The following is a 22348-nucleotide window of genomic DNA, read 5'->3' on the forward strand; positions in this document are numbered from 1 at the left end:
TTTCATTTTTGAAGCTGAAGTTGGGAGATTTCTCAATGTCACGATCCCGCCTCTACCTGGCAGTAGGCCCAAAGTGGAGACAGAGGCTGGCCGATGGCAAGGTGGCCAGGCTAAAAGGTCCACCTCCATTCACTGAATGAATGTGAGGCTCCATTAAACCTCATCCCCCCTACACCCCATAACTCATATCCCCAGTACACCTCATGCCCCATACTAGCCCCCTCCCCAACTCACTAACCTAGTATTCACTATAAGCAGAACTCATGAGCCCTACAATAACTTTTGGAAGTTCATAAATTTGTCAAAATAAACAAACACTACTTGAATACCAGTGTAACCATTAAAAGCTCATAAATCTGTCAAAATAATCAAGCTCACATCCCCCTTGACAGCTGTGTCAACAAACATTGCTGAACAGCATCTATTACTCTGTTGGAAGGAAGCCAAACACTCATGATGACATTCCACTAAACAACTATAAACAACCCTTGCCTGAGCAGAATCTAATAGAGTCTTTGAACATAGCCAGAAGCTCAGTGGTCTGTCAAAGCTATGAAACAGCTAAGCAGATGGCTGAGCTGAACTTCAAGGAAAAAAATTAAAGCAATGGGGAAATTTCACACAATGAGATCTGTATTCCAATAGTGTACAATGCAGAATAGCATGTTACCCAGTGTATAATCTGCTCCAATGCATCTGAAGACTTTTCCACTTTCACAGTGTTGTTCTTTCCTTTGACAGCTTGCCAGTTTTCAGAAATAACAACCTAGCAACCTTATATTTTAATGGTCACTTAGCTTTTCAAAACAAAGAATTATGGTCAATCACTACAGTAAAAATAGACATAACTTATGCTACAGTATTTCATTATGATGTGAAATAGGCAGCACTTTTTGTACTTGCCTGGAATACGGGTTCCTGCTTCCAAGCCATGGTCCACCCATGGTTCATGGCACTTCTGTGCTGATGCGATTCACATTGTCTGCCAAATCTGCCCTCTCTGTCAAAACTGCAGAAGTTCAGAAATGCCCACTTCAGCAATGATCCCGGCAATGTCGGGATAGCCCCATGCAGGCTCCCAACCTATCCTGCATGGAAGAAAATTGACACCACCAGGAACTGGGTCAGGGATCCCAGATTGGGGTCCTGCCTGCTATTTTTAAAGCCCACCTGACATGCTGAATCCCCATCAGGATGGGAAAATCTGGCCCTTAGCAGTTAAATTTTTCTTAATATTCATTTACAGGATGTGGGCATCGCTGGTTAGGCCAGCATTTATTGCCCATCCCTAATTGCCCTTGAGAAGGTGGTGATGAGCTGCCTTCTTGAACCGCAGTAGTCCCTGTGGTGTAGATACACCCACATGGACAGTTTCAGTATCTAAGGAGTTGCAAATGATGCTGAACATTGTGCAATCATCAGCGAACATGCCCACTGCTGACTTTATGATGGAAGGAACGTTATTGATGAAGCTGCTGAAGATGGTTGGGTCTAGGACAAGGGAACAAAGGGGAACAAAGAAGCTTGCACATATAAAACATCTTATATCACATGGTTGCATGTCTGGAATATTTATGCAAGTAGGTTTAACCATTTAACATGCAAGCAATGAAGTACTAATCTGGTGTCCAGTTACACCCATAACTTTTATAAATATTCATTATATTAAAACAGAGGCTGTTATAGTGTCTTATCATATTTTTATGAAGAAAACGTTAAGAAATGCAAACTCACTGAATAAAGGTTTTTGTATATTTTTTCATAACTTTGCATATTATTGTCAGTATGTGTTTCCAAGGAGGTATAAGAGTACTTGATGGAAGCTGATGAAGGAGTTGGTGTTTGCTGGGGTGTGAAACATGATTCTCACTAATTACAGCTATTTCACTATATGAAATTTGTTTTTACTGTTATCAATTATTAGCCAAACCAGTATTGTTATGGACGCAATTGGATGTGAGATCTAATACTTGAACTTCAGAGGATCTGTGAAAATGTCCAGATACATAAATCAACAGAGAACAGAGTGAAAGACAAAGGCATTGATTTGTTTTCTGGCTACTGGCCCATTTATGCCACAACATGGTTGGAGGCAAGATGAAAGTCACTTGAAACAGAATTGCTGACTTACCACTAGTTGTCCACCCGATATGATTTGTAGGCAGACTTTGAATTGCCAGAGATATCACCAGAAACAGAGGGCCTAATGAATATCTGTAAATTATATTGTCAAAAAAGGCATTTTCTTCTACATGTACAGTGTGACCATCAGATCCTTATCCTGTCCAAAAAACACAGTTGAGACAAATTATGACATTTATAATAAATTTAAAGGGATCCTCAGCTGCTTTCAGGTAAAATGCTGTAAGTTTTTTGTTTGCGTTACATTTTGACTTTTATTGGCTGCTTAGACAATTTCAAAGTGACTTGTATTAACTGTACATAATTTGGGGGCTTCTTGCAATGTACTTTTTCTATAATGTGAACCCTTCAGGCAATTTCATTCTGGTAGGAGAAGGAGGAAGAAGCAAAGGGCTGTATCTGCAGGGATATAAAAAGAAATTGTGGAAGCTTTATCTCCCAGTGAAGCAGCTAGGCCCACATCAGCATAATCTGCACTTCTCTGAGGAGCAGAGTATAAGGAAGCTGAGCTTCACTAAGGAGCCTGTTGTAAGAGTTCTGTTTCTTCCTTTCTCTGTGAGCATCTCCTCCACTGTACCAGAGAATCTGGTCCAGTTGAAGCCATGTTTCCTGTGTTCCAGAAAATCACTTTCCATGCTCATCATCAAGTGGTGCTCTTCTCCTAATGGGTGTAGGTTGCTTTTAAATTGTCCTTAAGCTGCCCTTTCACTTACTTACCTGCTGACTGAAAAACTGCCAATAAAGTGTATAATCAGCACTAGCAGCTCACCAATTACATTTAAATTAAGCCCGGTGACAGAAGTGCCACAGATTCCCTGCTGCTTGCCTTGGGCAGATAGATAATACAGACACCCCATGCACTATCCACTCAATCCATGTCAGACAGGAAAATCACCCCCAAAGGTTCATGACAATTATATAAACTTAGTTTTGCTGCATCAACATGGTAATTATTGATTGTTACTTTAGGAAGAATTGAACCCCTGAGAACCAGTGGTGTCCAAAATGTCCAAAAATGCACCTAACTAATAATAACTCAGCATTATTTAAGATTTTTTTAATAAACTGTATCTTACTTTGCTATACAGATGTTTATGTACATTAAGAGAAAAAAAACTGAAATGTTATTTAACGTGAAAATTATTTTTGTGCATTTCAGATTAATGATAAATTCCATAAATTACTATTTTCAGTATGCAGAGGGGCCACTCCTGGATAGTCTTTACTGGAAAGAATGGTACAATGGCCAGCCTTTGTCTCAAGGCAAGAGCTACATATACTATGAGAATATCCTTTTAGGACGCCCTCAAATTCGACAGATAAGGGTGCGCAACAATAGTTGTTCTATTCATGAATATTTTCAGAAGATGTTTAAAGATTGTCATGATGCTTATTCTTTTGCAACTGAGGATCAGTCACCTTTCGGCCCTAGAACTGGAGCGGAGTAAGTTTCATATATACCTTTCTTGCATCTTTCAGACAGATTTTTTTTAAGTAGCAAGTATGAACCTGTATTTATATAAAGTGGCTTTTAATACAACAACAACAGGAATGTGTATTTATATAGTGCCTTTAACACAGTGGAACATTCCCAGGTGCTAATGTATTACAACTTTCAATGTGCTTCACACCGGGATGATCAATTAAACAAATGAGTTTAAACAAACAAGTGGAAACGAAGGAATGCCATGGGTCATGCTGCACTGGAAAGAATGGTACAATGGCCAGCCTTTGTCTCAAGGCAAGAGCTACATATACTATGAGAATATCCTTTTAGGACGCCCTCAAATTTGACAGATAAGGGTGCGCAACAATAGTTGTTCTATTCATGAATATTTTCAGAAGATGTTTAAAGATTGTCATGATGCTTATTCTTTTGCAACTGAGGATCAGTCACCTTTCGGCCCTAGAACTGGACCATTCAGTCAGATCAATCTTTATCCGTACCTCAACTCCAGCAGTTTACCTTTGATCCGTTTCACTCAACACTCTTACCTAACAAAACTCTACCAATTTCAGTCTTGAAGATTTTAATTAACCAGCTTCTTTAGCCTTTTGATGGCAAGAGTTCCAGATTTTCACTACCTTTTTATCTGAAAAAGTGCTCCAAAATGGCTTAACTCGATTTTTAGGATTGTGCCCCTTTGTTCTGGATTCACCAACTAAAGAAAATAGTTTCTCTGGGTGCAATTTTACTGGCCCTGTGGGAATGGAGGCAGGGTAAGGGGCTGGTTAAATAGCCTGGGCCCACATTTGGCTGGATCCAAGCCAGCAACCAATGTTACCAGGTAGGAGCAGCGCAACAGATCAGTGGCAGACACATCAGCGGCAGGGAAGTAATGTCAGTATTTTCCGACTTTTTTCTGATTTTACCAACAACACACAGGATAGGTGGCTGCTCAGAGTCTCATCTAATCAAACAAGGCAAGACCTGAGCAGCAGTGGAGTTGTGGAGGGAGCTGGTAGCCATATTGTAAAACTGTCTATAGGCTGTGTGCTGAAGAAGGCACTGCAGACAGTGGGGCCAAAGTGAAGCACTGCTAGTGGAAAGATATCTCCAAGGTCCACAGCAGCCACTGGAGGCAGAACAAGGTTCTTGAGAGGCTGGTCACGGTAGAGGCCTCATCTGGCCTCATCTGGGTCAATGCTTTGAGATTGGCGCCTCCAGTGAGGAAGGGAGTGGCACAGTGATAGGGATGCAGCCACATGGAGCACTTGTGCAGCAGCCAGGGGAACTCCAGCAGGTTAAGGAAACCATTGGATGTGGATGAGGAGGGTGCATGGGGGTAAGAAGGCAGTCTCATAGTCACAAAAGGTGTTACCCAGCTCAAAGGGTATACCATCAGAGGCTCAGCTTCCTGGAGATGTCCATTACCAATGTCTATGAAGACTGCATCTCTCCAGGGATGATGGTGGAGCTGTGTGGAATGCTGGAGCAGGGGTTAATGCCAATAGGAAGTGGCACCTGTAACCTTAAAGGTGACATTAGCACTCAACGTTTTCATCCATGGTTTGTTGCAGGGATCGCATGGAAATCCATCTGGCCTCCCTCAGTCAGCGGCCCATTGCTATATAAAGGAGGTCACAGATGTCACATACTGTGAGGCTGGCCAACATATCAAGCTCACAACCAATCAGGCCAGTCAGACCAAGAGGCCAGTTGGCTTCAGGGCCATGGTTGGATTTCCCCAGGTGCAGGAGGTCAATGACTGTACTCATGTGGCCATCAAGCTTCCCTCAGTGCAGCTGGATGCCTTTGTGAACATCTTCAGACAGTTCCAATTACCTCAGCTCTTCAGGCCATGCAAAGCTTTTCGTGGCAGGATCCTGGGGGACGAGGAGTATCCTCTAAAGTCTTGGCTTCTGACCCTTATACATAACCGGAACAGACAGGCAAACACATATACAACCACTGCCATATGACTACAAGGGCCAAGATCAAGCAGGCCATTGGCCTTTTGAAGATGAGGCTTAGAAATCTTGGTAGATCTAGGCGAGGCCTACAATATGCACTCTGAAGGGTATCACGCATCACTGTTGTCTGCAGCACATTTCACAAACTGGCACCCCAAAGGGTGTAGTGATGAAGCCAGAGAAAGACACTGAGCAAGTGACATTCTCAGAGGAGGAGGATGAGTATGAGGCACTTCCAACAGGTGCCAATTGATGAAGATGGCACCACGGAGACCAGCTCACATTACAGTGAGATGTGTGGCAGGGAGATTCGCGACTCTGATCAGCAGACAGTTCACATGAAGTCAAGTGCAAGGGGCCACCAAACCAAGAAGTTCTGCCCAAGAGGCAACCTTGCTAACCTTTCATGAGAGACCCTTAGCGCCTTTCTGTACCCATCAGCACTATATAGCAAGGCCTCTGTCAACACAGGTGCTCTTGAGGCCCTCACTCTTAGATACCATCCATTTGTTCATTCTATATCTGGTAACTGTCAACTGTTGCATAAAAATAAACACACAAGTCACTATGCATTGTACGTCAAGACCTTAAACTCTCATTAAACATTAAACAATCTGCAGTTAACATTATTGGCCCAGATCTTGTGCTCCCAATAGCTAATGAACACTGAGACGTTTGCCGCAATTGTGGGACACAAGGGCATTGCAACTTTTGGCATGCTCACCTACACTGAAATGTGGAAGTTTCAGTGTGCCTCAGTGGACTCCGGAGGAACCCTCGCTGATGGTCCCACTGATCCTATTCTTAAAGTGACAGGGACCATTACTTTAGAAACTTTGCCTATTTGTCCTCAACTCCATATAATAAGTTGGAGCTGATGGGCACAGGTGCAAGTTAGTGAAATCTGTTGGACAGGCTATTGATCTTTACAATAAAATGTCTTCATGATTCCCGCAGCTCCACTCCACTGCATCCACCTCATTCCCAGCTGATTCAGTACCCCCTCACACCCTAGTTCTTCTTCCCTCCCCCACCCATCTCCACACAACCCCCCCAGCTCCTCTCCCTCATGTATCCCCAGCTCCTCCCCACTCAACACTCCCACATCCTCTTGTGCCATCTCCCCCACTCCTGCCAGCTCATCCCCTAGCACCTGCGTGTCCCCTAGCTCTGCTCCCCCGGTCTCCCTGCTCCCCTATGCCCCAGCACCTCAGTCCCGCTCGGTTTTTCATCTCCGTGAATTGTGGTTTCTGATGGGACTGGGAGGAAGAGGAGCCGGGGCAGGGGAGGGAGAGGGGCCGGGGCGGGGGAGGGAGAGGAGCTGGTGTGGGAGACGGAGAGGAGCCGAGGTGGGCGAGGGAGAGGGGCTAGGGTGGGGGAGGGAGAGGAGTTGGTGTGGGGAAGGGAGAGGAGCCGAGGTGGGCGAAGGAGAGGGGCTGAGGTGGGGGAGGCAGAGGAGCTGGTGCGGGGGAGGGAGAGGAGCCGAGGTGGGCGAGGGAGAGGGGCTGAGGTGGGGGAGGCAGAGGAGCTGGTGCGGGGGAGAGAGAGGAGCCGAGGTGGGCGAGGGAGAGGGGCCAGGGTGGGGATTGCAATGGAGAGGAGCCAGGGTGGCACCTTGCCCCCTTGCCATCCCATTGCACCTTGCCCCCTTGCCATCCCATTGCGCCTTGCCCCCTCGCCATCCCATTGCGCCTTGCCCCCTCGCCATCCCATTGTGCCTTGCCCCCTTGCCATCCCATTGCTCCTTGTCCCCTTGCCATCCCATTGCTCATTATCCCCTCACCATCCCATTGCTCATTATCCCCTCACCATCCCATTGCTCATTGTCCCCTCGCCATCCCATTGCTCATTGTCCCCTCACCATCCCATTGCTCCTTGTCCCCTCGCCATCCCATTGCTTCTTGCCCCCTTGCAATCCCATTGCGCCTCGTCCCACCGACATCCCATTGCTTCTTGCCCCCTTGCAATCCCATTGCTCCTTGTCCCCTCGCCATCCCATTGCTTCTTGCCCCCTTGCAATCCCATTGCGCCTTGTCCCATCGACATCCCATTGCGCCTTGTCCCATCGACATCCCTTTGCGCCTTGTCCCATCGACATCCCATTGCTCCTTGCCTCCTCACCATCCCCCCGCTCCTTGCCCCCTCACCATCCCATTGCGCCTTGGCCCCTCACCATCCCTCCACACCTTACCCACTCACCATCCCGCCGTGCCTTGTCCCCTCGCCATCCTGCCGTGTCCCCTCGCCATTCCCCAGTGCCATACCCCCCTCGCCATCCTCCCTGTGCCTCGGCCCCTTGCCATTCCCCAATGCCTTGCCCCCTCACCATCCCCCTGCTCCTTGCCCCCTCGTGATCCCCCAGCTCCTTGCCCCCTTGCTATCCTCCCCGTGACTTGCCCCCCCCACCAACACCCCGTGCCTTGGAGAGGGGCCGGGGCGGGGGAGGGAGAGGTGCAGGAGTGGGGCAGGGAGAGGAGTTGTGGTGGGGGAGCAAGAGGTGTGGGGGTGGGGGTGGGGGTGGGGTAGGGAGAGAAGTCGGGGTGGGGGAGGGAGAGGTGCAGGAGTGGGGAAGGGAGAGGAGTTGTGGTGGGGGAGTGAGAGGTGCAGGGGTGGGGAAGGGAGAGGAGTTGTGGTGGGGGAGTGAGAGGTGCAGGGGTGGGGAAGGGAGAGGAGTTGTGGTGGGGGAGTGAGAGGTGCAGGGGTGGGGGAGCAAGAAGTGCAGGGGTGCAGAAGGGAGGGAGAGGAGCTGGGGTGGGGGAGTGAGAGGTACAGGGTCAGAGCGGGGGAGGAGCTGGGGTGGGAAAGCGAGAGGCAGGGTCAGGGTGGGGGAGGAGCCAGGGTGGGGGAGGAGCTGGGGTGGGAAAGCGAGAGGCAGGGTCAGGGTGGGGGAGCAGCCGGGGTGGGGGAGCGAGAGGTGCAGGGTCAGGGTGGGGGAGGAGCCGGCGTGGGGGAGCGAGAGGTGCAGGGTCAGGGTGGGGGAGGAGCCGGGGTGGGGGAGCGAGAGGTGCAGGGTCAGGGTGGGGGAGCAGCCGGGGTGGGGGAGCGAGAGGTGCAGGGTCAGGGTGGGGGAGGAGCCGGGGTGGGGGAGCGAGAGGTGCAGGGTCAGGGTGGGGGAGGAGCCGGGGTGGGGGAGCGAGAGGTGCAGGGTCAGGGTGGGGGAGGAGCCGGGGTGGGGGAGCGAGAGGTGCAGGGTCAGGGTGGGGGAGGAGCCGGGGTGGGGGAGCGAGAGGAAGAGGAGTCATATGGTATTAATTTCTGAGGGGCAGATTCGGCAGGCTTTTAAAACTATTATAAAAGTGTTAAATGTAATTTAAAGTTTATAATAGTTTTAAAAAGTGTCCTATCTGTTTTAACATATTAAAATTATTTTAAAAATACATTTCTGTCATTGAGGTGAACACAAAGTTGAAGGGGCCTGTTGTCAGCTCATGGTGTCAGAGGTGTGCAGCATTGTTAGCAATGCCACCCATAGGAAATGCATACTGTTTGTCCCAGCGGTAGGCCCGGCTGCAAGTGGAGGAAGTTTGTCCAGCAAACTGCAAACCAGCTTGGTTTGGACTTTTTTGTGCAGTCAGCAGCATAAGCTGCAGCTTCGCCACTGAAAGGAAGATGTGAACCACCTTCTGCTGTTCCCATGGCTGTCTGGATTGGTTCAACTCCTGGCAATGGGCAGATGCCCATCTCACTCATCTCACCCACCCATCACTCTATAGACCTCATGGCTGAGGCTATGCTTTGGAAGTCTGTGCGCACCCTCTGCATCCACTCAGTGCTCTGCTCCGAGTGGCTCGACATGAAAGTCACCATTTCCTCCATGGAGGACTGCAAATTTATACACCAGATATAGTGCCACTCCTAGCAGGGGTGGACTTGTGCATCATTTGCACGATGGACTTTACTGCCTCTGGTAGCTGTGACAGATGTTCACCCATTTAATGCTGCTGCAGAAGCATCTGTTGCTTTGCTAATGACTACGGTGGATTGCCATCTGCGTGAAATGAAGCATCGCTGGGCCTGTCCTCACTCCTCCAAGGGGAAGTGACCGCAGGTGTTACTGCCTCTTGAGTACCTGTGCAGTGCTCACCAGTTTGTGTCATCCATCCTACATACGTAACCAAGCCCACCGATGTGATTGTATCTGTTCTGGTGGAGGGTGCGGAATGAAGTGACTGAAGTGAATGAATTCTTGAGATGGTAGTGGATCCGTCTCATCATCAGCTTCTCAAGGACAATTAGGGATGGGCAATAAATGCTGGCCTAACCAGCGGCGCCCACATCTCTTGAAAGTTTTTTTTAAAATCCTGCGAGATTTCGAATGTAGCATGAGCCCTGGTCTGTTCCTAATCTGCAGCTATACCTGGTGGAGAGACACGGGGCAGGATTTTTAGGTTGGTGGGTGGGCGCAATCAGCGGGCTCTGGATCAGATGGGGGGGAACGGACCGCTGCCCACGATTGGCCCTTGACTGCGATTTCACGCTGGTAGCATGAAGCACGCGCTGAAATACTTAGCGCTGCTGGGGCGAGGGCGGGAGGGTGGTGGGCGCTGAAGTAAGCACGGGCGAGTGAGGAATGAAAGCTCCCTGAAGGCAGAGAGCTGCCTCAGGGCACTGAAGACTTTAAAACCGTTTCATAGGGCAGCATTTTTCCCCGGTCATGGGGGCTGTGCGGGAGCGGCTGTGGACTGCCAGGTTCCTGATCGGCACCCCAGGCTGGGGGCGCACCGCCATTTTACATGGGCAGACCAATTAAGGCTCGCACAGTGTGACGTCCGCTCAGAAGCTGCGCTCCCTGTGCGGGTGGGGGGAGGGCATTCCCTGAGCTGGGAGTGCGCTCTTTTGTGCATGCACATGAAAAAGCACATTGATCTCCCTGAGGCAAAGTGCTGCCTCAGGGAGATTGGTTGAAGTTATAAAAAATTTTTAAAGGCTGGAAAAAATTTTCCTGACATGTTGCCTCATGTGATACTGTCACATGGGCTGGGACGTGTCCATAACTTGTGTTGAAAAATATTCTGAAAATTTTAAATCCCTCATGAAACCTCGTCCCACCCGTGGATGAGGTTTCATGCTTTTTCTGAAGGCCGCCTGGCTCTTTGCCTGCCCGCCAACCTTAAAGTTGGATGGGCAGGTCCATTAATTGGTTTAATTACTTTTTCAATGGCCTTAATAGGCCGTTGACAGATTGGCGCACCTGCTGAACTTACAATCTAAATGACACGAGGGTGACGTCGGGATGCACGCCCAACATCACCCCGCATCATTTTACACATCGGCGAGCTGGCCCCACCCCTGACCGGAAAAAGCTGCCCATAAAGTTTGTAAAATCAGGAAAAAAATGTCCAAGCATCATAATCACCTGAACATACACATGATAAAAATCCTGTCCATAGATTTTTATTTACTTTTTATTTAATGACGGAAACATGTAAAATGCAAAGTCCACCTGGTCAATTCGCCCATCCACCAACCGTAAGGTTGGATAGATCACGAAAAAATGGAGACATGCGTGCCTGCCAACCGAAATATTGCGTGAGTGCAGGATGACATCAGGACACACGCCCAATGTCATCCCTCGTGACTTCACATCCGATTGGGTCAGGCAGGTGCCCGCACACTGACCTAAAAATTCTGCGCATGATTTAAGCAAAACAACTACTTCTTCAATCAAGCCCTGGCTTCTTCCTGTGGTCAGGAGCTTCCAGTGATGTTAGAGGCTCACATAGGCACCAGAGCCTTGGGAATAATAGGCACAACCATCGCCATACTCACCCTCCATAGCTTCCACACCTGCCTTGCGCTCATCAGCAGACTGCCCTGCCGTGACCCAATCAATCTCCATGGCCTCCTCCTTTGCTGGTGCCTTCACTGTAATGAAAGTCACTTCGCCTCTGGTGTGTTAATGTTCCCTGGCATTCTGAGCATGCTTCCCCTGCAAGCACAGACAGATGCGGTGTCACCCATGTCCCAGGACTCGTCTGTGCTCAACTGAGGCACTGTGAAGGCACAGCACCAGTTCACTAGGTGTCACAGTCATGGGGCAGAACCCAATGAGACGCAAAATCGCACACCCGCCAACAATTAAGAGGCCTGCTAAGGTAATTAAAGATGCAATTGTCTTGCTATTTTTCATGGTGCATCCAACCTTATGGTTGACGGACAGGCAAATCGGCCAGGCAGACTTTGCATTTTTCATGAAACCTCATCCAAGTGAGTTATGAGGTTTCAGTTATTAAATGAAAGATAAATAAAAATCTATGGACAGCACTTTTATCATGTATATGTTCAGGTGGCTGATTGTGATGCTTGCACATTTTTTTCCTGATTTTAAAAACTTTATTTAATCCTTTTCAGGTTTTGAGCTCCGAGGCAGCTCTCTGCCTTCAGGGAGCTTTCTGTCAGCGCTCATAGCGCCCCGGCAGCGCTGAGCTCCTCAGCGTGCGTTTCACACCAGCTGGCCGTTTATTGGCCAGCCAGCATGAAATCTCAGTCGGGGGCCGATCGCGGGCGGTGGTCCGTTCCCCGGCTCATCCCGAGCCCACCAATTGCACCCGCCGCTGACCTAAAAATTCTGCCCATATGTCACAGCCATTCAGCCATCTCAAGGCAGCATTCACTCATCACTGACCGTGAAGTTCAGTTGCATTGGAGTTGGATGCCTCAATGCCGATTCTGGTACCTGGTATTGCCCCCTATGCATGGGTCTACTACCTGGCCTTACATTTCATAGGCACTTTTTAAATTTATGCTGTGCTTCCAGTTTGCAACCTGAAGTGCCACTCACCTTTCTAGACTGTAACAGGTCATTAAATCTCTTTATGCACTGGATCCAGGTTCTTGCAACCACCCCTTGGCTGCTCATGTCACCTCCAGCCGTGCCTCCTTGGTGAGGCTTGTTGGCCACCTCCTCCCAGCTACTGGAAACACGATATTACTCCTTTGTCTGACTGGCTATAGGAGTACCTCCGGAAAAGCCTCACTGAATCATCGAGCGATCTTTCCTCAATCTGAAGCCATTCCTCTGCTGTCTCCTTTGCTTGTGTCTACAGTCCACCTCACTGCTACACATGTGCCTTTAATAATGGAGGCTTCCAGCCTTTTGACTCACCTTCCACTTTTAATTGGCTGACTTCACTGCCTGCCGGCCCTTAATTGACCCTTCCTGATAAAACAATGGAGGAAGTACCACTGTCTGATTATGCGTGTCGCTGACCCACATACCTCCCCCCGCAGCCCCCCAACATTGGGTCGTTTGCTTGAATGGGAAAATTCAGGTCTCTGTTATCAAGCCTATTGAATGCTTTAACATTTTAAACATCTTGTTTAGATCACTTGTCAACCTTCTAACCTGTCCTCATAATTTAACTTTTTGAGCCCAGGCATTATTCTGGTGAATCTGCGCAGTATGCCTTCCAAGCCTCTAACCCCTTTCTGAGGTGTGGTACCCAGAACTGAGAGATCACAGCAGGTAGAGGTGGCTATGGCTTTGTGCGACTGAAGTATTACATTTGCACGTCTGAATTCAAATCCCTTTGAGATGAAGGCCAACTTTCCACTGGCCTTTTTGATACCGCACATTAACATTTGTGATTTATGTCCACAGACTCCTAACTCCCTTAGCTTCTTGATAGCATTTAGTCTCTCACTATTAAGAATATATACAATTTGCCTTTCTTCAGTCTAAAGTATATGGCCTCCCACTTCCTCATGTTGAATTCTAATTGCTGTGGTTTTGTCCTCTCCCTCTGTCTATGTTTATTTGGTGCCCTCTTCTTCCCTGGCTCTTAACTTAGTGCCACCAGCAAACTTGGAAATATGACTCTCTGTTTCTTCTCCAAGTCATTTGTATACATGGTGAAAAGCTGAAGCCCCTGTACAGATTCCTGGAATTCTTACACTCCACCCATCAGAGCTCATATCCTCTTACTGATTAGTTTTATAGAATCTTTCCCATCCAATAGAACAGCGAGTTAGGACTTTGGTTTAACATCTGATCTAAAAACTGGCATCTTTGAGGGGGTAGACAAGAAATAGAGTTGAGTCCACAATCAGATCAACCATGATCTTTCAAATGGCTTTGGGGGGGTGGGGGGGGGGGTGCGAATGGCCTACCCCCACTCCTAATTTGTATGCACAGATATGTACTTACCTATGTATGACTTAGCAACAACATACGCTGATCAACAGAATCAAAGTAATGCTGGTGGCATACCTGATGTAGATGTTATTGTAGGGTTGAAGGCAGCCACCTCCAACTTCTGGAGTGACCAGTCCAGTAAACTGGCAACACTGTAACCCTTTAAAAATCCCTAGTCTTCCAAGACGCTGTCTTGGAGGACTGCCAACTTCAGAATATCACTTTCTTTGTTAAGGTGCAGGCTTTATTTCACCTCTGATAAACACTTTGAAGGCATGTCACTTGGCATGAAGTAACAATTCAAATTTTTGTGGATGCTAAGAGCAATTCCCCTGAGACAAGGAGTGTAACTCGTACAGTGGTATTACTGAGATCATCCTGGAGGTTACCATTGACCAGAAGCTGAACTGGACTAGCCATATAAATGCCATGGCTACAAAAGCAGGTCAGAGGCTGGGAATTCTGTGGAGAGTAACTCACCTCCTGAGTCCCCAAAGCCTGTCCACCATCTACAAAGTATAAGTCAGGAATGTAATGTAATACTCTCCAATTGACTGGATGAGTGCAGCTCCAACAACATTCAAGAAGCTTATCATCATCCAGGGCAATGCCAAATGCTTGATTGACACCCCATCCACCACCTTCAACATTCACTCTCTCCGCCACCAACTCACAGTGGCAGCAGTGTGTACCATCTACAAGATGCACTGCAGCAACTCACCAAGGTTCCTTCGACAGCACCTTCCAAACCCGTGACCTCTGCCACTTAGAAGGACAAGAGCAGCAGATGCTTGGGAACACCACCACCTGCCAGTTCCCCTCCAAGTCACTCACCACTCTGACTTGAAACTATAATCACTGTTCCTTCTGGGTTAAAATCCTGCAACTCCCTCTTAATAGCATCATGGGTGTTCCTACAGCATATACGACTGCAGCGGTTTAAGAAACCAGCACACTACCGCTTTCTCAAGGGCGATTAGAGATGGTGAATGAATGCTGGCCTAGCCAGTGATGCCCACATCCCACAAATGAATAAAAGAAAGCCTCCCAGAGCAATGATAGAAAAATATCAATTGTTTGCCATCTGACTGGCATGTTCACAGAAAGTCTTCCTAAAAGAGATAGAAAATTTATACAAGTGAAGCAAGTAAGAATAGATGGCATCAATATTATGTTGCAAAACCCGTATTCCTTTCTTTCACAAGTTTTGACATCGTAATTACTCAAGTGTTATAGCAATGTAATAAACTGCAAGTTACTCTCTAGGTTGTCACTGTAATTGTATGGATATTTTTGTGACTTCATTGGATTTGTTGATTTATGCCTTTTTTTCCCTCTTTTTAAAATGCCAACAGATGGGAATATCGTCTTCCTAATAATGAATTTGAGCTATGGCACTGGGGTAGACTTGGTACATATAGCAATGGTGGCTATATTTTCGAATTAGCGCAAGATAAAGTTGCCAGTCTTGGGAAAATTAAACGCCTTAAATCAAAACTTTGGCTTGATAGTGGGAGTAGAGCTGTCTTCATAGACTTTACAGTCTACAATGCAAATGTTAACTTGTTTAGTGCAATCAGGTTTGTGAAAATATTTGACATATTTTATGACTGTGATTCATCTTATATTTCCACAGTTCAGTGTGCATTTATGCCATATTGAAATCAAATAATATATCTATTATTAAATTCACATCATATGTAATTCACCCATAGCTACTTTTTATACCAATTCCATTGCATTTGCATCTGTTCTGTGGTTTTGTGGATATAGCACCGTAACAAATTTGTAAACCAGATCTAATTAAATCTGATCTTCTGGGACTCAACACAGGGAAACATGGGTAAATTATGTATATAACCAGAGTAAATGTGAATATTTAGTGGTAGGAGTGCACAAGGTTCAGTTAAAATGAAGTGGGTTCATTTGTGCTGTAAAAGTGTTTATAAATTTAATTTTCAAAAAGGTAAAACTTGTTTCTAGTTCTTCCAGAATGATTGAATCTTTTAACTTGTTTGCATGCCAGGCTGCTGGTGGAATTTCCTGCAACTGGTGGAGCCATCCCTTCTTCTGAATTTTTCACAGTCAAACTCCTGCGATATGTTTCTCACTTTGACTTCTTTCTGGCTGCTTGTGAAGTTATCTTTTGTTTCTTTATCTGCAACCAAGTGATCCAAGAAGCCATAGAGCTGCACATTCACAGGATGGCATACTTCAAGAATTTTTGGAATTGGTTGGATTTTTTAATTGTCCTGGTCAGTACCATGTTTTTTGCTCTTATTTTCAAAGTGTGCTTTATTCTATCAGATCCAACAAAGTTAGTTCCTGGTATGTAAGAATACAACAGAAATGCTTTTTGATGCCAGCATCTCTCCTTTATTGTTATATAATATTAAGAGCTCACATAATATAATCAGTTGGGATTTTAAATGCATGAAGCTAAGCAGAAAGAAAAAAATGAAAAAAGCCTATCCATGTACACCCCTAATTTGCACAGCCTGTTTCTACCTCATTATATGCAAACAGGAACTATTTCAGCTTGTTCATGTCAAACTAATTTCCTCTTCCCTTGACTCTATTATTTCTCCAGTGTCTAGCATCTATTCATCTTCATCCATGACTCTTCTGACACAGACTGTCGTTTGATTACGTCAGATTCTACAGCCACAATCCAAATGTCTCTCTACGATGGCTGTAGTCAGTCACTATTACAGTCCCTCCCAGGGTGGGTTCTGGGACCTCCACCTCTTCCCAGTTAGACACTGACACTAATAGCCCCTGTATACCAGCTGCCTTAGGTCGTTTTCACTTTGAGCAACTCCTTCCTTAACTCCAGCCACTTCCTCCTGATGAGAGAAATCACTATGGCAGAGTGGATGGATTCTAGAAATACTTGTCCTTTTGAAAGGTCCATGCCATATTCTTTGTTCTAATCATACTAAAGTACCTCCTTAGACATCTCGCTCTGTTGGAACGGTGACTGCATCGGTGCTGCTTTCTGATCTTTAGATTTTATTAACCTTATTCCAAGCTACTCCAACTATCCCTCCCCTTCTTGTGGTTCATTGCTGACTCTTCCTTTCAGTGTGCCATAGCTTGGCTCATTCAGCTATAAGTCAGAAGATTCTGGGTTTAAGTGCCGCAATGTGGAAGACTGTTTGAATCCAACTCCAAATATGGTTTTAAAGGAAGTGGCTGCAGAGATAGTGGAGGCATTGGTCAAAATATTCCAGAACTCACTGGATTCCGGGAGGGTCCCAGTGGGTTGGAAAACCGCTAATGTGACTCCCCTGTTCAAGAAGGGAGGGAGACGAAAAGCAGGAAACTATAGGCCAGTCAGCCTAACATCTATCATTGAGAAAATGCAAGAGTCCATTATTAAAGAAGAAATAGCAGGACATTTTGAAAAGCTTAACACAATCAAACATAGTTAACTGGGTTTTGTGAAAGCAAATCATGTTTGACAAAGTTGCTAGAGTTCTTTGAGGATATAACAAGCAAAGTTGATAAAGGGTAACCGGTAGGTGGAATGTATTTGGATTTCCAGAAGGCATTCGATAATGTGTCACATAAATGGCTCATTTTGCCCCCTGTTGGGGAGCTTGTGCAGGGGTGGGAGGGAGCGAGTGCTAACCCAGTCAGCGCCCCCGATTGGGTCCGCACCACCATTTTATGTCAGTGGGCCAGTTGAGGCCTGCCCAGTGTGATGTTTGCCCGGAAGCGCTGAGCGCTCCCTGTGCAGGCAGGGGGGGTGGATTCCGTGAGTCCGGTCCTGTGCTCTTTCACACATGAGCGCAAAAGAGCACAGAAATCTGGGTGCCTCAGGGAGATTTGTTTAAGTTTTAAACATCTAAATAAAGTAATTAAAAATTTTAAAACATGTCCCCTCATGTGACAGTGAGGTTCCATGAAAAATGCGAAGGCTGCCTGGGCTCTTCGCCTGCCCGCCAACCTTAAGGTTGGACGGGCAGCTCATTTAATTATTTAAATTAGTTTTTGACAGACCTTAATAGGCCTTTGACAGTTGGGCGGGCGCGCAGCCAACTCGGCAGTGTGCCCGCCGAACTGAAAATCTAAATGATGCAGGGTGACGGGACGCCCGCCTAACGTCACCGCGCGTCATTTTACACGTCGGGTCCCGCACCCACTCGCCGACCGGAAAATTCTCCCCAAAAGGCTATTGCATAAAATAGGAGCTCACGGTATTGGGGGTAATGTATTAGCATGGATTGAGGATTGGTTAACACACAGAAGACAGAGTCTGGATTAATGGGTCTTTTTCAGGTTGGAAAGACGTAACCAATGGAGTGTCACAAGGATCAGTCCTAGGGCCTGAATTATTTCATATCAATGACTTGAAAGAGGGGGCAGAGTGCAATGTATCCAAATTTGCTGATGATACAAAAATAGGTGAGAAGGCATGTTGCAATGAGGACATATGGGATCTACTAGGAGATATAGATAGGTTGAGTGAGTGGGCAAAAACTTGGCAGATGGAGTTTAATGTAGGAAAGTGTGAGGACATGCGCTTTGGTAGAAAAAATCAAAAGGCAGACTATTATTTAAATAGAGAGAGATTGCAAAAAAGTGCAGCACAGAGGGATCTGGGTGTTCTTGTGCATGAAACACAAAAAGTTAGCATGTAGATGCAGCAAGTAATTAAGAAGTCAAATGGAATTTTGGCCTGTATTGCTAGGGGGTTGGAGTTTAAAAATAGGGAAGTCTTGTAAAGGGTGTTGGTGAGGTCGCACCTGGAGTACTGTGTACAGTTTTGGTCCCCATATTTAAGAAAGGATATACTGGCATTGGAGGCAGTTCAAAAGAGATTCACTGGGCTGATTCCTGGGATGAAGCAGTTGATTTAGCAAGAACGGTTAAACAGGTTAGGCCTTTATTCATTAGAGTTTAGAAGAATGGGGGTGATCTTATTGAAACGTACAAGATTCTGAGGGGGCTTAACAGGGTAGATTTTGAGAAGATGTTTTCACTAGTGGGGGAATCTCAAACTAGGGGACATAGTTACAGAATAAGCAGACACTCATTTAAAACTGAGATGCAACGGAATTTCTTCTCTCAGAGGGTAGTGAATGTCTTGAATTCTCTACCCCAGAGAGTTGTGGAGGCTAGATCACTGAAAGTATTTAAAGAGGAGGTAGATGGATTTTTGAAATATCGGGGAGTTGAGGGCTATGAGGATCTGGCATGAAAGAGGAGTTGAGGCCTGGGGCAGATCAGCCATGATCTTATTGAATGGCAGGGCAGGCTTGAGGGGCTGAATGGCCAACTCCTGCTCCTATTTCTTATGATCTTAGAAAACAAATTTGTTTATTGTGTTGGATCAAGCCCAGACACACACAATGTCTTCGAGCAGTAGATAAATAATATTGTCATATTTCCCCAGCTAGATAGGTAACCTTTCTTGACCTTTCAATCCTGCTCTCTCTACAGACCATTAAGGGAAGGTCAAGATCTTTCTAGGTCAGTTCTCAGGAATACTGTCATTGCTGATTCCTTATGGCCTTACAAGTGTCATTGTGAACAAGAGGCCCCAGAATTTGGATATTTCCTTCAAAAGGCCGGATGCTAACTTGTTTACCATCAAGTAATTATCCTGAGGGCCATTGTCCTGCTTCCTACCTCAAGGCTGCCTTAGCTTCCTTGTTCCATACTGTGGCCACATGCAAAAATCAAGTGACATCAATCACACATCCTACACTTCAACAAAAAACAAACACCAAAGTCAGCTGGCAAATAAATTCTAAAGCATCCTGGAAATGAGCAACTTTAACCATTTATTACTTGTAGTTAGAGTAAAGATCTATAAGAAAAAATGGGCCAAAAACTTTAGCCAAATGAGATTAAGACAAATCTTAATCCTACTTGCTGCAATTAAGCATATTATTTAAGTTGGCATTTCAGGTCAAGATTGAGGAGGGGCAGACATCAGAGATGCCATCTTTCAAGTGAGATGTGAGGCCTATCTACTAGCACAGGTGAAAGATCTCCTAATACAAAAACAAAATACTTCAGATGCTGGAAATCTGAAATAAAAACAGGAAATGGTGGAATAAAAACAAATTAAAAAGCTGATCAGCTGACCTGCTGAGTATTTTCTGCATTTTCTGGTTTTATTATGTAAAATATCCCATAGTACTTTTCAAAAGAATAGTGAATAATAGGATATTCTCCCAATATCCTGGCCTATACTCCCCCATTAACCAAAATCACTTAAAACAGATTATCTTGTGATCCATTCATGTGGTGTTTCTGGGACCTTGGGCAGCCTTCCATCTCGTGAGATGATGGTTTGTGCTATGGTGATCAGCTCTGTGTTAGTGGGTTCGGTCCACTAGTTGAGTAGAAACACTAAACTCCAAGCACTCCGAACAGATGGACCGTGGTGGGTCAGCAGCTTACTAATCAGACGCTACTCAGCTTGGTGGCTGACCAGTGGGACACAATGTTCCCTCCCAACATCACAGACAGCCTATAGTACCGCTTCTCTACATCAGTTGAGTTGGGCTTATCATTCCTAATGCTGTCTCCCATGTTGTGTTAATGCTCTGCAGTGGGCAAAATTTGTGGAGACCTGGGCTGCCCAAATGTCAGGGTACCTCTCTTGACCGCCCCGGTTGGGTCCAAAGCAATTCAAAGCACTGCGTTTGGCATCAGCTTGGCTTTAAGAGTTGCCAGAAGGATTACATATTTAGACTTAAGCCTGCCTTTGGGTTCCACTCCAGATTTTTTTGTCAGGGTTTATCCCATAGCCTGCAACTCTCCTGAGATAACCACAAGGGAGTGGAACTATTCATGTATTTCTGGGAGTTTAGTTCATGCGTGCTAGAGCATGTCCAGATGCCGGTGAGCCTGCACACTGCACACTGTGGACCAAAGCTTCTCCAAATTCCTCTGAAGCTCTAGGGGCTGTGAAGGATCCAGTTTCATTTATCACCAGGAGGAGGCATAGTTGAGATCCTGCTTACGGAAAGGCTGTGTACTGAAAGGGACAGACTTACACATTTGACTTTCTTTTTCGTATTGCTGCTAGCCAGCAATGTAGGCTGAAAATGAGAAGTGAACTAGCACACAAAAGCGGAAAGCGTGCTAACTCTCTTCACCCACTTACTAGACACATCGCATTGACTTGATGGACATGCAAATAAAAGCGCCCCATCATTTGCCATATGTATTTACATAACAGCAGTAGCTACATTTAGAAGTAATCAATTGGCTGTTAAACACATTGGGCAGAATTTTCCGCTCGATGTGCAGGCACCCAACACACTCGAGCATGAAATAGCGCACGATGACATCGGGCAAGTGTCCTGATGTCATTGCGCACTCACGCAATATTTCAGTCGGCGGGCACACGTGAGAGGAGGAGCAGTGCACCCGCTGACAATTAAGAGGCCTATTAAAGCCATTAAAGTAGCAATTGACGGCAATTTTTCACTACCCATCCAACCTTACAGTTGAAGGGCGGGTGAATCGGCCATGCGGCCTTTGCATTTCTTAGGAAACCTTATCCAACGGTGGGATGAGGTTTCTGTGATTAATTAGAAAAAAGCTTAAAATGTTTTGAAAAAATGTTCATCATCCATATGTTAAGGTGCCTCAGTCTGACGCATGGACAATTTTTCCGGATTTTAAATTCTGTTTCATTGACTTTAAATTTGTCAGTTCCCTGAGGCAGCTCTCTGCCTTCAGGGACCTTTCATTCTGAGCTCCCCAGCACCCGCGCTGACTTCAGTGCTCACCCTGCTCCCGCTCCCGCCCCAGCAGTGCTGAGACTTTCACGCTGGCCATTAATTGGCCAGCCAGAAATCAAGGTCAGGGGCCAATTGCGGTCGGCTGTCCATTCCCTAGCTGCTCCTGGACACGCCAATCGCGGCCACCCGCCGACCTGAAAATTCTGCCCAGTGACTTTCCAAGAGCGCAATGAGATACAATGGCGGGGTTATTACAAGAGTCGGCCATTCAGCCTTTCAAGCCTGCTCCACCTTTCAGTATGATAAAGGATTGACCTCAATTCCACCTTTCTGCACTCACCCTATATCCCTAATTTTCTTAGTGTTCACCGATCTATTGACCTCTGTCTTAAACATGCTCAATGACTGAGCATCCACAGCTCTCTAGGGTAGAGAATTCCAAAGATATACTGTACTCTGAATGAAGAAATGTCTCCTCACCTCAGTGCCAAATGATTGACTCCATATTCTGAGATTTTGAACTCTAGGTTTAGAGATACCAGATGGGGGGAACATCCTTCCAACATGTACCCTATCAAACCCTTTAAGAATTGTATATATTTCAATGAGATCATCTCTCATTCTTCTGAATTCCAGGGAATATAGTTTCAGTCTCCTCACCTCTCCTCATAGAACAATCCACTCACCCCAGGAATCAGTCTAGTGCATCTCTTTTGTACTCCCTCCAAGACAAGTATATATTTCTCTTGGTAAGGAGACCAAAGCTGTAGATTCCCAATACCATCTGGAATAACTTTCTTCCCACTCTCTCTTCTTGTAAAGACTCCCATCTCTCTTTTTGTCAATTTAGCTATCTCCATCATGTCAGCTCCAGCTTCTGCCCCAGAGCTTCTGAAATGCATCACTTAGCATTTATTTTTGTTTTAACCAGATCGCAGTTCATTCCTTT

The 22348-nt window shown here is 46.2% G+C and overlaps 1 protein-coding gene across 1 annotated transcript in view; it reads left to right on the forward strand.

Annotated features, from left to right (window-relative positions):
• LOC121281113 (polycystic kidney disease 2-like 2 protein) overlaps positions 1 to 22348 on the forward strand; it is a 78132-nt gene that overhangs the window by 17873 nt on the left and 37911 nt on the right. The window contains exons 4-6 of the mRNA XM_041193812.1: positions 3336 to 3586; positions 15046 to 15270; positions 15717 to 15945. Coding sequence (XP_041049746.1) covers positions 3336 to 3586; positions 15046 to 15270; positions 15717 to 15945 — 705 coding nt within the window. The remainder of the gene's footprint in view (positions 1 to 3335; positions 3587 to 15045; positions 15271 to 15716; positions 15946 to 22348) is intronic.

The sequence above is a fragment of the Carcharodon carcharias genome, chromosome 8, assembly GCF_017639515.1.
Source record: "Carcharodon carcharias isolate sCarCar2 chromosome 8, sCarCar2.pri, whole genome shotgun sequence".
Lineage (NCBI taxonomy): Eukaryota > Metazoa > Chordata > Chondrichthyes > Lamniformes > Lamnidae > Carcharodon > Carcharodon carcharias.